Source organism: Mytilus edulis, chromosome 3 (genome assembly GCF_963676685.1).
Source record: "Mytilus edulis chromosome 3, xbMytEdul2.2, whole genome shotgun sequence".
NCBI lineage: Eukaryota > Metazoa > Mollusca > Bivalvia > Mytilida > Mytilidae > Mytilus > Mytilus edulis.
The window spans coordinates 98,547,734-98,562,637 of NC_092346.1; the positions used below are offsets into that span (position 1 = coordinate 98,547,734).

General features: G+C 31.3%; 2 protein-coding genes across 7 annotated transcripts in view; one reads left to right on the plus strand and one right to left on the minus strand.

The window, feature by feature from the left end:
* Positions 1–5,105, minus strand: part of LOC139517913 (uncharacterized) — a 20,144-nt gene extending 15,039 nt beyond the window's left edge. The window contains exon 1 of one of the 2 annotated variants that reach the window (XM_071309442.1): positions 4,581–5,105. In XM_071309442.1, the coding sequence (XP_071165543.1) occupies positions 4,581–4,707 (127 nt within the window). In that variant the 5' untranslated portion in view covers positions 4,708–5,105. The remainder of the gene's footprint in view (positions 1–4,580) is intronic. The other variant, XM_071309443.1, reaches the window with a different exon arrangement.
* Positions 1–14,698, plus strand: part of LOC139517914 (patatin-like phospholipase domain-containing protein 4) — a 24,809-nt gene extending 10,111 nt beyond the window's left edge. The window contains exons 1-4 of one of the 5 annotated variants that reach the window (XM_071309445.1): positions 1,650–1,755; positions 10,558–10,744; positions 12,352–12,582; positions 13,115–14,698. In XM_071309445.1, the coding sequence (XP_071165546.1) occupies positions 1,703–1,755; positions 10,558–10,744; positions 12,352–12,582; positions 13,115–13,462 (819 nt within the window). In that variant the 5' untranslated portion in view covers positions 1,650–1,702 and the 3' untranslated portion in view covers positions 13,463–14,698. Of the gene's footprint in view, positions 1–1,649; positions 1,784–7,432; positions 7,565–10,557; positions 10,745–12,351; positions 12,583–13,114 lie in introns of those variants that run through there. The other 4 variants (XM_071309446.1, XM_071309447.1, XM_071309448.1 and 1 more) reach the window with 4 other exon arrangements.
* Positions 14,699–14,904: the final 206 nt, after the last annotated feature.

Consider the following 14,904-nt stretch of genomic DNA (forward strand, 5'->3'; position numbering starts at 1 on the left):
GAGCACAACCAACGGAAAATACATTGATATCTTCTTATTATTAATTCAGTTTTAATGTTTGAAGATCATTAGAAAAGAGTGTGCTTTCATTTCTAAAGGTATACAACAATCGGTTAACGCTAGATACATAGGAATTTTAATTTTACTTCGATGTCACGAAGAAATGTATTCTTGTGGAATAGATTTACGATTTGCATTTTAGCAACGACTAAAAGATTACCATAAATCAACATTAGTAAGTTATTTCAATCGAATTTTGACAAGCACTGTCATTATAAATCGAATTTTGACAAGCACTGTCATTATTTTCGATCATGTATTCTATTTCAAATGCAAATTATTTATTATTACATAATAGTATACGCAGATTTATTTTGATCAATAGGATGAAGTGTATAATAAGCTTTACAGTCGTGTAGTTTTTCAAGTCTGTTCTTTGTTCTTGTGTAATTCTTTTATGTTTGGACTTGACAACTGGGTAACAACTTTATACAAAACGATGTTGAATATCTAACACAACAATTCCTTACGATAGCAAACAAAAAACTGTATAGATGAGGACATATCACTTAAAAATGTGTTCATAGTGAAATAAAGTTTTTCAGTATTTATTTTAAAATTTAAATACTGTAACATACATTTTATATCTTAAAACTATTACACTAACAATAATATATTAGATCTAGTTTATATCACAGATGGAGGGCGATACTTTAAAACAAGTCTAATAAAAATGCAAACCATATATTTTTTTATACTGCACTCGTTCTATTCAGTTGAGCAGTCAAAATGCGTTGACTGTATATTTCTATGTCATATACAGTCACTGACCCGATATCACTTTTCCTCGTGAATATTTAAATAGAAGTTGCCGAAATAATATTTAATTATTCATACGAGCTCTTCAACCTGTTCTTGTTTCCAATGCATACAACGATGCGTGGAACGACTCAATCTTGTTTCTTTTACAATTATTGGAAAACATATATCATTTGTTAATATTTTTTGTTTGCAACCTATTAATCATTATGTTTTATGCTTATGGTTGATATTTTAGTCCATACTCAAACGATTTCGTTCACCATCGAGTGTGGATTTCAACAGGTAAAAATGTACATTTCATTGTGTTGTATATTTCTCCCCGAGCATGATACGCGGCCTTTTTAAGGGGGATTTTCCCCAATATTTAAATCAAATAAATAACATAAACGCATTAAACAACAATTGAAATGTTTTTTTTTTTAGATTGCAGTGTAAAGACCATTATAGTGCATTGACTTGACATATCAACGATATGTCATGTGACTCATGTCAATGCACTATTACTTTGTCTATATAATAGTCTAATAATTATAGATTATCGTTGATCATCTCAACGAGATTGATGATCTCGCTTGAGCTGGGTTGACAGCTACGTAGTGCTATGTAGATTTTGACTTTTGAACGTGTAGCTTTGGACTAGTCGTTACATAGATATTGATAGCAGCTACGTAGCCGCTACTTTGCTGCTACGATATTGAACTCAACCCTGGTACAGCGAAAGTGAGAAAAGCAATCGAGTTGAGATTACCAATGATAATCTGTTTTATATCGCTATTTTACCTATGACGACGTTGTCAGTTTCGTGTCAATTTCGTTAGCAACGCCACGTGACCTCCTTAGTTTTAGCGATAATTTTTCCATCTCAAGAGAGAAGCATGATATGAAAATTATCACAAAAAAAGATCAAAAGAAAAATGCACAAAATAGCGATAAGTATACAATACTTAAAATATACAACGAGGTTAATCTACAATATTTCAAAATGGTTAAGAAAAACACGGAACAAAATCTGCTTTATTTCTAGAAAGGGTCAATTTCGTTTTCCTTAAGAATTGAATGCATCGTTTTGATTATTCAATTTTATTATAATAGTATGTATATTTTTTTTTTTTGGGGGGGGGGGGTAAAAGCTTTGACCGAAGCCTATACTGTTTGAAGCTTTAAGCACATTTATGATAAGAAGTGCACACGGTCAACGCTATTATAACCATAACAAATTAGCAATATTTGCAATTTATTATCAGTGTTATAACACTGAAACACAACAATCAATATGTTATCAGAGGTGGTTTGAAAATATTAATTTAAATTACAGAAATTTGTTATCGGTTCTAGTCAAATACCCGAACAAGTCTTGCATTGTTAACCCGTGTAAATGAAGTTATTATATTAGATCTATAATCTTGATTTTGTCTGGCTTCTAATCTGTCATTAAATGTTAATCTCTCATTAATCCAGGGGACTGACATCATCTTAATAAGGATCAGTAAGCTGTGAAATTGCAGTGTATGGAAATTACAATATTAAATTCTTACGTATCTGGAAATCTGACGGTGCAAATTAAACTGGAATATTGAAGGACAATCGTTAATATTATTATTAATTTCAAAAGGCACTGAATAACGTCTCAACACGATTTATCTCTAGATTTCTGGCACACAAACAAAAAGCGGATATATTTAGAATTGATTGTAGTAGTTCCTAAACTGAAGGTTTTAAAATCATCATATAACATTCCAAAAGAACAGAGGACATGTAATTTGTGTTTTACTGACATTAACAATTGAATGTTTCTTTTTGTAACTTCATTGGGGTGTAAAAGCGTTGACCGAAGTACATTTTGTATGAAGCGCGGAAGCGCTAGAAAAATGTGCGCAAGGTCAACGCTTTTACAACCCTATGAAGTTATAAAAAGAAGCATTCAATACTTATAACTACATTTTTTAGCTAGGATCATGAAAACACGAATTTAAATCTTTTTTAATTCACCTGTGCACTTTATTGTGGGACCTCGTGTTATCATGAATGATAAGTTTTATTGAGTGATGCAATTGTTTAAGGAATTACACGTAGTGTGCAGTTAGCCAGTCAGAATAACGCATTTTGATGAAACATACATCTAATGTAATTATTTGGCAATGAATACCATTATTTATTTGAATGCAATTCTTTATTAGTAAAAAATGTCAGAAATCAGCATTTTCCAGAGTACTATGTGAAGCGAAAATGAAAGGACTACTGTCATTGACTAATATGGCCTAATATTAACGTACTTAAAAATGTGTCTTTGTTCACTTCAAAGTTAACTAAAATATTATAATATTATAATATAAAGTAAAGTAATTTTCTATATATTTCATTTCTAAGTTGTTTTATCTGTTTCTTTAATTGTATGTGATTTTATTTTGTAATTTACCTCTTGTTTCACATGTCAATGTGACGGAGTGTTTTTAAAATAAGGCATATTGTATTGTATGTTGGTAGCTGGAGTATAAAGCATATTGTATTGTATATTGGTAGCTGGAGTATAAAGCATATTGTATTGTATATTGGTAGCTGGAGTATAATAAGTTTCCAGCTGACAGAAATTTCCGTTTGACTGTGAAGTACACGAATTAGCGTTATATATATTTAAAAGAAGTTAGTTTTCTTGTTGAAAATGACGCTCTCTATCCACATTAAAATGTATTGCAGTGAAAGATAATACTATTCATTTTCCGCCAACTTCCCTCATCAAAATCTGTAGATCTTTATATCATTGTACTAGTTAAAAACGAATATTAACTTACCAGTCAACAATTATTATTAATAATTACAAGTGAAACTGTATTACATTTCTACACATGCCCACTATATATTTCCTGGTTTTAACTGAATTACCTTTTTATTGATACTAAAAGTATTACAAGGAAGCTATTGAACAAAGAGTTCATAGTGGTAAAGTTGAAGTCATCTATTCGCTTTTTTCGGGCACCATAATAATTTGGTGTTGTGGAATACATGTGTTACGGATGACAGCTAGTTCAAAGCCAATAACGACAAATCACGTATCGATAAAACTAAAGTATCAATCATCCAACATCCAATGGATTAAATGTAAAGACGAAATTAAGTCAGAAAAAAACCCATGACCTTGTAAAATGACAAAATACACATTGTAGAAACGTGAATGTGCATATAAGTATGCATATATATATATGTATATATAACAATAATTAATACGATTTTACATTTTATTTCAAACTCGTGTTTCTGTTATTGTTCAGTAATAAAATGAAATAGTAATAGTGGTATTCCCTTTTTATGGTGATGATATAAGTAGTAGTATATATATATTATATATATATATATACGGAGATGTGGTATGATTGCCAATGAAACAACTATATCCACCCGAGTTCAAATGAAATGTATGCAAGCAACTATGGGTCTATAGTTTGTCAAGACGGTCAAGCAAGATGTGTAAAATATAGTTCAAAATACCACAAAATGATTTAGAACTTATAAATTTTGTCCCGGCAAAGCGTGATATATCTTAATATACTATCATGGAGATATTGAAAAAAAAATCTATAATAACATTACTATTATGTTCAGATATTTATACAACTCTGCAGTTGCATAAAAATGTTTAACTTGTATTTGTATAATTGTATCTTTTACAATTATTTCAACGATATTCTTAAATGATATTCTGCTTTACTCAATCAATACTGACACAAAAGTATATATATTCTAGCACTGAAAAATATCCTTACCTCTTAGACCTCCATGAGGTCGTCTGCCATTTGAAAGAACCTCATTCACATTGTCTGAAAAATTCAGGTCTAACAATTTTAAACGAGGTCTTTTTCCATTTTGCGATCGAGGGCTCTTGTTTGTCATAACTTTTCATACATCCTTCCAAATATGATTTTCAGAAATTGAATTTAAATATTCCAACTGCACATATCAAACAGTTAAATTAAATCAATGATATCCGCCATCTTGTTACACCTGGTTGTCAGGGGAAATAGATTTTAAGGTCATAAGGTAAACTTTAAGTTGGACATTTAAATTACATAGAATAAATATTGATACATTAAAATTTACATAATAAAGAATTATATTGATGTTCAATTGATTGAATTACTAAAGTTAATCTGTCACACGGTAGAATGTGACTAGGTTATCCAATAGCCGATATCATACAAAATAGTATATCCACAGGAGGCTCGTTCGAATTATAGAATCTTATGGGACAAAGTTTGTGTGCTGCATCGAAGTCTTCTTCTTCTACTACTACCATATAATGACCTTCTTCAACAAATTGAAGATTACGTCACAGGAGAAAACTTACAACAAGACTTCTCCTGTCATCCATTGCTTGCCTAAAAAGAATTTCAAATGGCATACATCTGATGTTCTGATGTTCAGTAATTGTCGTTTGTTGATGTGGTAGGGTCTTTTATAGCTGACTATGCGGTATGTGCTTTGCTCATTGTTGAGGGACGTATGGTGACCTATAGTTGTTAATTTTTATGTCATTTTGGTCTCTTGTATCATTGGCAATCATACAACATCTTCTTTTTTTTATATAGACAACTGTATTTATAAAAATAAAAAAATAGAGGAAAAATGAAAAATGTTATGTATAATAAGTTTAATGTAATAGTTGAGTTAATATTGATGCTTTGAAATTAAAGATTTAAAAGAGTCTACTGATGTGCAATTTATGATGTTCACTTGTCAGGTGGTTTAATCCAGTCAGTTATATATAGTTCTTGGGAAAAATGGATTCTTTTCTGTACAGTGATTTGCCAGATGAAATTTGGAAGCTGTTCGAATTTGAATTTCTTGTTGGTTTTTTGTGGGTTTTTTTTGTGGAAGTTATTTTTTTTTTTAGGTACTGCAACCTTTTCGTGTTCTATTTTGTATTGCATTACCAATCTCGAATCTTTTCTTCTGTCAGAGAGACTGTGCCATTCAAGGTGTTGAAACATGCTACCAACGCTTTATGTGTTTCTGTATTTGTTGGTAACAAAACGCACAGCCCTCCTTTGAACGTTTTCAATGCTATGTCTGTCTTATTGTGATTATGGATCCAAATAGGTGTAAGCATACTCTAGTGATGGTCTTACTAGAAACGCATATGCTTGCTCTTTAATGGATGTTGAGTTTATATTCATGTTCCTCCTAAGAAAGCCTAATGTGCTATATTAGCTTTCTTGCATACGCTGTTAATGTGTGCATCCCATTTAAGGTTGGTGCTGATGGTTACCCACAGATATTTTGCTGTTGTAACGTGTTTTAATGAGTGATTGCTTAATTTGTAGATACATGTGATTGGTTTTTTTTCTTGTGACTGAAATTACATTACTTTTATCTAGGTGGAATACCATTTCCACATAGTTTCCCTTGAAGTCTTGTCCGTCAAATGTAAGGAATAGTAATTGTCCCGACAGAGTGACAAGGAGGTCATTTCACGTTCGATGTTTTACGATTTGTACGCGGCATGTCATATCATAGATTATATACTTCCAGGAAATTAAAACAACAATTAATTAATTTAATGCGCTCGAACCGCCTTTCTAGATTATTCAGTATACGGATATGGATAGTAACCTGCACATTTCTGGAAAACAAAGAAATAGTGTTGTAAACGTCAAATACGTGAATAAAATAATACAACAGGAATACTAAACAAAAATTTAAAAAAAACATTGATTAACAAAAAAAATATCTGCTAACCGAGTCCCTGTGGTTTATGGAAGTCGATCAGTTGTGATTAGCAGGCTAGACCTAGTCTGAATGTACTTCATTGTTTTAAAAGAACAGGCAAGTAGTTTACTGCATCAACACGTTTCCCATCTTTGAATATCAGACTTACCGTGTCGGACTTTTTCATATCTGATAATAAGTAAGCTACCAGTTGCATGGTACGGTCTGTTAGTTAATATTGGAGCAATATCCGATGAAAGTTCTTTTAGTACTCTTGATGTTATACTATATTATATTGCTTTAATTCAGTGTCTGGCAAAGTAAAGTATTGACCGCAAGTCAAGGATTTGTATAGCTCTGTATAGTGAGACCAGAGACATATAATTGTATTGCATGTATATATGTCTCTGGTGAAACTTATAATACAGAGACTTTCTATATTAGTCCCTGGACTATATATGATAAATCCTTATTTTTTTATTTATATAATAATTTACATTCGTTACAATTTAGGCTTTAATATCGCACAACAAGGAAAATCCAATTGTTTGTTTCATCTGAAACTGCTATACTCAGGTGTAATGTTCAGTATACTAATAATCTAAGTCTTACAAGTCTCCGGGATTAGCCAGTCACGTGATTTTATCACCATGCACTTAAAAAAATACCAACAAGTGCTAACATTTAACAACAGTCAACTACATATTTTAAAAACATCTCAAAAGACAATAGCAGATCGAGACCAAAGACATAGTTAGGAAAATTTATAAATGGGATAATGAATTTAGATGTAAAATCATAAAATGGAAGAAACAGAGGATAACATTTTTAAACAGAGGTAACATGGTAACACACCCACATGATAAAAAAAATCCGGAACAAATCACATAACTACTCCGCATCCGACATCAAGGGGAGATAAATCTAAGTTCCCGAAACACCACAACAAATATTTTTTTAAAGGTAAACATCTGTAGTTCTAGACATAAACAACACACATTGACATAAAACACACACACTGTACCTAACTGAACAATAAAAGGTAAATTATGTGTTCATATCTACATTGTACCTTACCAATGTCGATGAAAAGCTCATTAGAGTATATGCCGACTATTAATTGTTAATATTTACCTGGCATAATTTTTCGCTAGCCCAGTGATACGACCTACTCCCCTCCTCTCAACTTAATAATTAGATATGCATGGCATTTTTATTAGAAATGACCTGGTTTCTTAGTTTCATAAGATAATTTAGTAGACTAAGAGGAGAATCAGTAACGCATGTGTACCATTGTTTGCAAATATACACCTTATTGCTATTCACAGCTGACCCAAGAATCTGGGCTCAAGTAGGATATACGGTACTATAGTTACGGCTTTTGCAATAAATTCATGTATTTACACGTATGTATTCATGAGTAATAAAGTTAAAACTGTTTAAATTTTACATTAAACTGAAATAAATGAGTGATTTATAGGTTGACAAGTCGGCAGGTTGACAATTTAAAAATGTTATGGTTGAAATAAGTGGTTCACAGGTTGACAAGTCGACAGGTTGACAGGTTGATAATTTAATATAATAACAAGTAAGTTCTGGTTGACAAGTCGACAGGTTGACAAGTTGACAAAATGACTGATTGAAAAAAAGATATAAAAGTTATAACTCAATACTTGTAAAAAAGGTTAAAAACTGAAGTTAATTTTATCTTATTTAATGGATGGTGTACTTTTATTTACTTGTTTAATTGTAAAATTAAACCCTTCAACCTGTCAACCTGTCGACCTTAGCATTTGTCAACCTGTCAACTTGTCGACCTTAACACTTATCAAACTGTCAATCTGTCGACCGTAACACTTGTCAACCTGTCAACCTTAACACTTGTCAACCTGTCAACTTTTAAACTTGTCGACCTATATAGTGTCAACCTGTAAATTTATGTTCATATACACGGATTTACTTCTAAAGTTAAACCGATTTATTACTCTGTTCTTCCGAAGGAACTACAGTACCGTTTATCCTACTTGACCCAGAATCTGTACCTCTTGAACTATTGACGTCAAACATCAACCACTTTTCCATTGTCGCTTCAAATATTTTGTACCGTGATATCAAAATTTTACAGGAACCTGTTTGATGTCCAGTAATGGCGTACAAATAGCGATAAGGTAAAATAAAATTGAGAATGGAAATGGGGAATGTGTCAAAGAGACAACAACCCGACCATAGAAAAAACAACAGCAGAAGGTCACTAACGGGTCTTCAATGTAGCGAGACATTCCCGCACCCGGAGGTGTCCTTCAGCTTGCCCCTAAACAAATATATATACTAGTTCAGTGATAATGAACGCCATACTAATTTCCGAATTGTACACAAGAAACTAAAATTAAAAAAATACAAGACTAACAAAGGCCAGAGGCTCCTGACTTGGGACAGGCGCAAAAATGCGGCGGGGTTAAACATGTTTATGAGATTTCAACTCTCCCCCTATACCTCTAGCCAATGTAGAAAAGTAAATGCATAACAATACGCACATTTAAAATTCAAATCAAGAGAAGTCCAAGTCTGATGTCAGAAGATGTAACCAAAGAAAATAAACAAAATGACAATAATACATAAATAACAACAGACTACTAGCAGTTAACTGACATGCCAGCTCCAGACTTCAATTAAACTGATTGAAAGATTATGATTTCATCATATGAATATCAGGCACAATCCTTCCCGTTAGGGGTTTAGTATCATACCATCATAACATATATGAGAAGAACATAACCCGTGTCATGCCAACAACTGGTTTTTTAATAAATGTGTTTAGTTCCGATGCAAAGACCCTATAAGTGAATTAATATTAACGCCAAAATAAGCAAAAATGTTTTGATGACAAAATTCATGTTACCATATGCTGGGACTATTTTACAATTACTATTACTATAACAGTCCCAGCCATATATGAAAGTGAGTCAATAAGTCGCAAATCATGACTTCAAGTAGTATGTACAAAGGTTCAACAATACACCTTATCCCTATTTGTCTGCCATTACTGGACATCACAAAGGTTCCTGTAAAATTTTGACGTAATAATACAAAATATCTGATGCTGCAATGGAAAAGTGATTGTTGAGTGACGTCAATATTTCAAGCAAGGCAGATACTTTGGTCAAGGGAACAGATAAAGACAGTTTATTACTAATCTAGATAAAAAAACGAGAAACAAGAAACACCTGTGAACCACACAAACAAACAAGCTGCAAAAATAATGTCATACCACAACATAGAAAGGTACACTATAAAATATCAATTGAAATGACAACTCAATTAAAGGACATACATGTATTGACAATTACATGTACAACATACATAAACAAATAAATTTTATCTAGGACACAATGTAAATACAAAATAGATTTAAATATTTTTGCATTTATTAATCTACACATGTACATGTATGATTGGGTACATCATGAAATTTTACTAGAATTCTTTGCATGATATATACCAAATTTTACAACATGTCTCTACATAAGTTGAAGTGTGCTTCCAAATTCTTTCTTAATTTGCATATAACTCAAAAGCAGATTTATGATAAAAAAAATGAATTTTAGCATTCTGCTTGATTATTCTGACAAATTAATTATAATTTTCAAGGGGATTCCTAACTCTAATCCTTATGTGGATATAAATTGCTTGGTGTTTATACATGTATAAATTTTCTTTGTTTAACAGTAGCTATGAAGACAAAAGAATCTATTTTTGTGTGGATGTGGATTCCTCATTCTCTCATCATAAACAAGTCCATCTATAGATAGGGATAAACTCATCAATGAAGTGTCCTGTCATTTTTTTTTTTTATGACACTGATCATGCTGATAGGTGATTAGAAATCACTAGTAATTATAACGGTAATCATCCTTATCTAACACATCTTCAAACAGACTGTCCTTATGCAAATTAAAAAGGATGCTCTGCCCTATCAGTTGAAATAACATTGGTAATATCACCATTATACATGTATAAATTTTCTATGTTTTACAGTAACTATGAAAAAGAGATGAATTTATCTTTATGTGGATGTGGATTCCTGGGTATTTATCACTTGGGAGTAGCTGCATGTCTCAAGCAGCATGGTGCATCATTTCTATCCAGCATACAGAAAGTAGCAGGAGCTAGTGCTGGAGCATTGGTTGCTTCTGTCCTGGTAATCGATGATAGTAAAATAGAGGTATGTTTGATTTGATGCTAGTTCATTTTAAGACAAAGTTTCTACAGACTATAAGAGGTAGTAAATCATTATATTTTTTTATTTAAGTTGTATTTAAATGTATAACCATGATAACCATTACTGAAAACTATTTTACTGGTGCCATTTGTATGGAAAAAATTATTTTATGAATGCAATTAAGGGTCAAATCTTGTACTTGCTCAAAAAGAGAGGCACTTGAATGTTGAGGAGCTAATAAATGCAAAAATTAGATTGGTTAAAATAATTCTAGATTTCTTTGAATAGACTATTTTCACATTATCAACTTTTGATTCCAGCATATATAATTTGACAGCTTATCTACTCTTTGGTATGATATTCTGGTACTAGTTATAATTCAAGTTAAAACAACTAAAAGAAGTAGCATCAAGATTACAATCGGTACACTTTGATGAAAAAAAAACTGTTTTCAAATCTCAATTATTGATAAACTTTTCTGGGGGAGAAGTTTAAATGATGAATAAGATAAATACAGTCTCTTGGCATGTGTACATGTGATTCCATAACAAAGGATGGAAAACTAGAAGTCACAAAAACATTGAGTAGACAGATGCTCCTTTTTAGCTCACCTGACCTGAAAGGTCAAGTGAGCTTTTCTCATCACTTGGCGTCCGTCCTCCGTTGTCTGTAAACTTTTACAAAAATCTTCTCCTCTGAAAGTACTAGGCCAAATTTAACCAAACTTGGCCACAATCATCATTGGGGTATCTAGTTTAAAAAATGTGTGGCATGTCCCGGCTAACCATTCAAGATGGGGACCATGGCTAAAAATAGAACATAAGGGTGAAATGTAGATTTTGGCTTATATCTCTGAAACCAAAGCATTTAGAGCAAATCTGACAGGGGGGATTAAAATTGTTGATCAGGTCAATTTCTATCTTCCCTGAAATTTTCAGACTAATCGGACAACCCATTGTTGGGTTGCTGCCCCAGAATAAGTAAGTTTAAGGAAATTTTGCTGATTTTGGTTATTATCTTGAATATTATTATAGATAGAGATAAACTTTCAACAGCAATAATGTTCAGCAAAATAAGATCCACAAATATTTCAATATGACCAAAATGTCAATTTACCCCTTAAGGAGTTATTGCCCTTTATAGTCAATTTTTAATATTTTTCATAAATGTTTGTAAATTTTTTTCTAAATTTTTAGAAAATATTTTCCACTGTTATTACTGGGCCAAGTTCATTATAGATAGCGATAATAGTAGCAACAAGAATGTTCAGTAAAGAAAGATCTACAAACACATCACCTTCACTAAAACACAATTTTGTCATGAATTTATTTGTGTCCATTGTTTAATATGCACATAGACCAAGGTGAGCGACACAGGCTCTTGAGAGCCTCTAGTTCAGGGATCCCAGACTTTGATATTGTTGTTAGTGTCATTGTGTTTCTGTTTCATGGGTGTATATATACATTTGCTTTAATCCATATACTATAAACTTTATGACTTCTATACTCATTCCAAGCGATTTTTTTTAACCAATCAAATATTGATTTCATTTTTATATTTCATTAATTTTTCAGAGAAACTTTTAAAAATGCTTATTTGACTAATTGCAGGAATGTAAAAACTTTACCTATGGATTAGCCAAAGAAGTGAAGTCTAAACCCTTAGGAGCTCTGACACCAGGTTATAATTTATTGGACTCTATAAAAACATTTTTAAATACAATGTTACCTGAAGATGCACATCAAAAAGCTTCAGGAAAGTTATACATATCATTAACCAATACAAGAACCAGGGAAAATGTTCTTGTTCATCAGTATCCATCAAGGGAACATCTAATAAAGGTAAGTTATACATAAAATAAAAAGAGATGTGGGGTAATATTCAGTCTAAGCACATGTCAACTGAAATAAGTCACCATGCCGTACTTTGTAAGAGCTATTTTGAGAGTGCCTTTAATTTTTAAATTTCTATTTTTGAATGGCCTTTAATTTTGATCAACATAATAAAATGTAAATGTTAGACAGGTAAAATAATAGTTTTATTTACCTTTTTCATCATTAAACTACCTTTTATTTATTGGTTTAAGTTGTGTATTTTGTTTTTTTAAGTAGTGACATTATTATGACATGTGCATTTGTTCAAATTGACCTACTGGTACTTTTGAAAACATTATGATTCTGTTAATAGAAAATCTGAAATAGATTTAAGTTTCATCCAGTTCTATGCAGTCACAAGGAAAAGTTGTGCTTAAAATGAACGCAATTAAACTATAAAGTGCAGCTGCAAACAGACTGACCATTAGCTTGAACAGTGAAATAAAAATAACACATAGTTTTTAAGGCATGATTATAATTATTAGTTTATTTGTTTCAGTGCTTACTTGCCAGTAGTCATATACCTCTCTATGCCAGTAGACTTCCAGTAAAAATAGACGGACAGAAATACATGGACGGAGGAATTACGGACAATATGGTCGTGTTTAAAAATGAAAGAACAATTCAAGTGTCTCCTTTTTGTGGTCGTCAAGACATATCACCAAATGATAAACTTGGTAAAGAATGGTACGTCAGTGTTAACAATCAGGGATTCCAAGTGAACAAGAACAATCTCATACGCTTCAGTCATGCTATGATTCCACCATCAAATAAAGTATTAGTGCAATATTATAATCAAGGATTTAAAGATGCTAAAACATTTTTAATTAAAGAAAAGATTCTTTAATGTATGAAAGTTTAAATTTAAATTTTATTTTTTAAGAATTTTAGCAAATGCTTTTATTGGTTATGACGTTTGCACATTAACATGTATACTGTGGATTCCTTTATTTTTCGTGGAATACCAATTTTCGTGGAATGAATCCACATTACATGTTTGTACAGAGGACTCCAGAAAAGACAAATTTTGATAAATGTAGTAATTATTCAATTAGTTAAATAGACATCCAGTGCCAAAACATTATATTTTATGTATTATTATTAGACAATCAGAAAATAATAGTTATACGCCAGTGTTTTCCAGTAGTAATTTGAAGAACACAGTTTGCATGATGCATTTATTTTGTAACCTCATCCCATCACAAATACTTTCTATGGCATTATTATAAGGTTTTATTCACCTAGATGTTTTTTCAGGTGCAAAAAACTATTCAAAATTTTTATATTCTAGGATACAATTTAAAAACAATTTGCCAAAGACATGCTTCAAGTTTATACTATACATGTATGTTTTACATTTTTATGACTTGATTTATAGTTCCATATATATAGCCTGCTCATGAAGTTGTAGAAACTTCTAATTGAGAGACATGCTTTGTTTTTTTATCACAATTGTTGATATAGAGACAAATTAAAAGAGATTACAATATGTGATTTAAGACCAAGATCACATCTCCATATTTTTATACTGAATACAAATGATGTGATTAGAATCTACATTCACTAACTTTGATGCAAAATTCAAGAATTACACCATAAATGTTTTACTTTTCTGAATTTCTTACCTATATTTGCGATTCTGTTTAAGAATCCTGATATGAAACAAAGTAATTGAAATTCTGATGATGTGATCAGGAGATGTTTTTTTATTTCTAACTTTATAATGTGATGATTATAAAGACTTGGAAACTAATTTCAATGTCTCTACTGTCATACCTGTCAAGCTTTTAAAGTAAAAGTATGGATCACATGGAATGTACGATAGTCATAATATATAGATACATTTTTAGATTGCTGAATTTGAATATTTACAGACTTTTATAAACTTATGATAATTTGTTTTATTGCCATAAACGTTGGTTTCTCTGTATTTATTTTATTTTTTGTAACTATTTTATGTCCAAGCTTGTAAGACATGATGTTAGAAAATTGATTAAAAAAAGTGTCCATGTCTTTCAGATTAATTGTTATCATGTTATAAGGTTAAGTTTTGATACCCATAATAAAGGGATACATGTATAAAGTGTGAGTTATATAGATTTTTGCCATGGTTAGAATGACTTATTAATATCCCTTCGGTATCTAAAGCCTGTCTTTAATATAAGTGATGACATAAAATGTATCCTCAAATTCAAACTTTTTCTTGCATTATTTCATGTACCATTATCTTGTAAACATGGAAATCATATTTGACCTACCGCAAAAAATATTATACTCATTAAAAGAAAT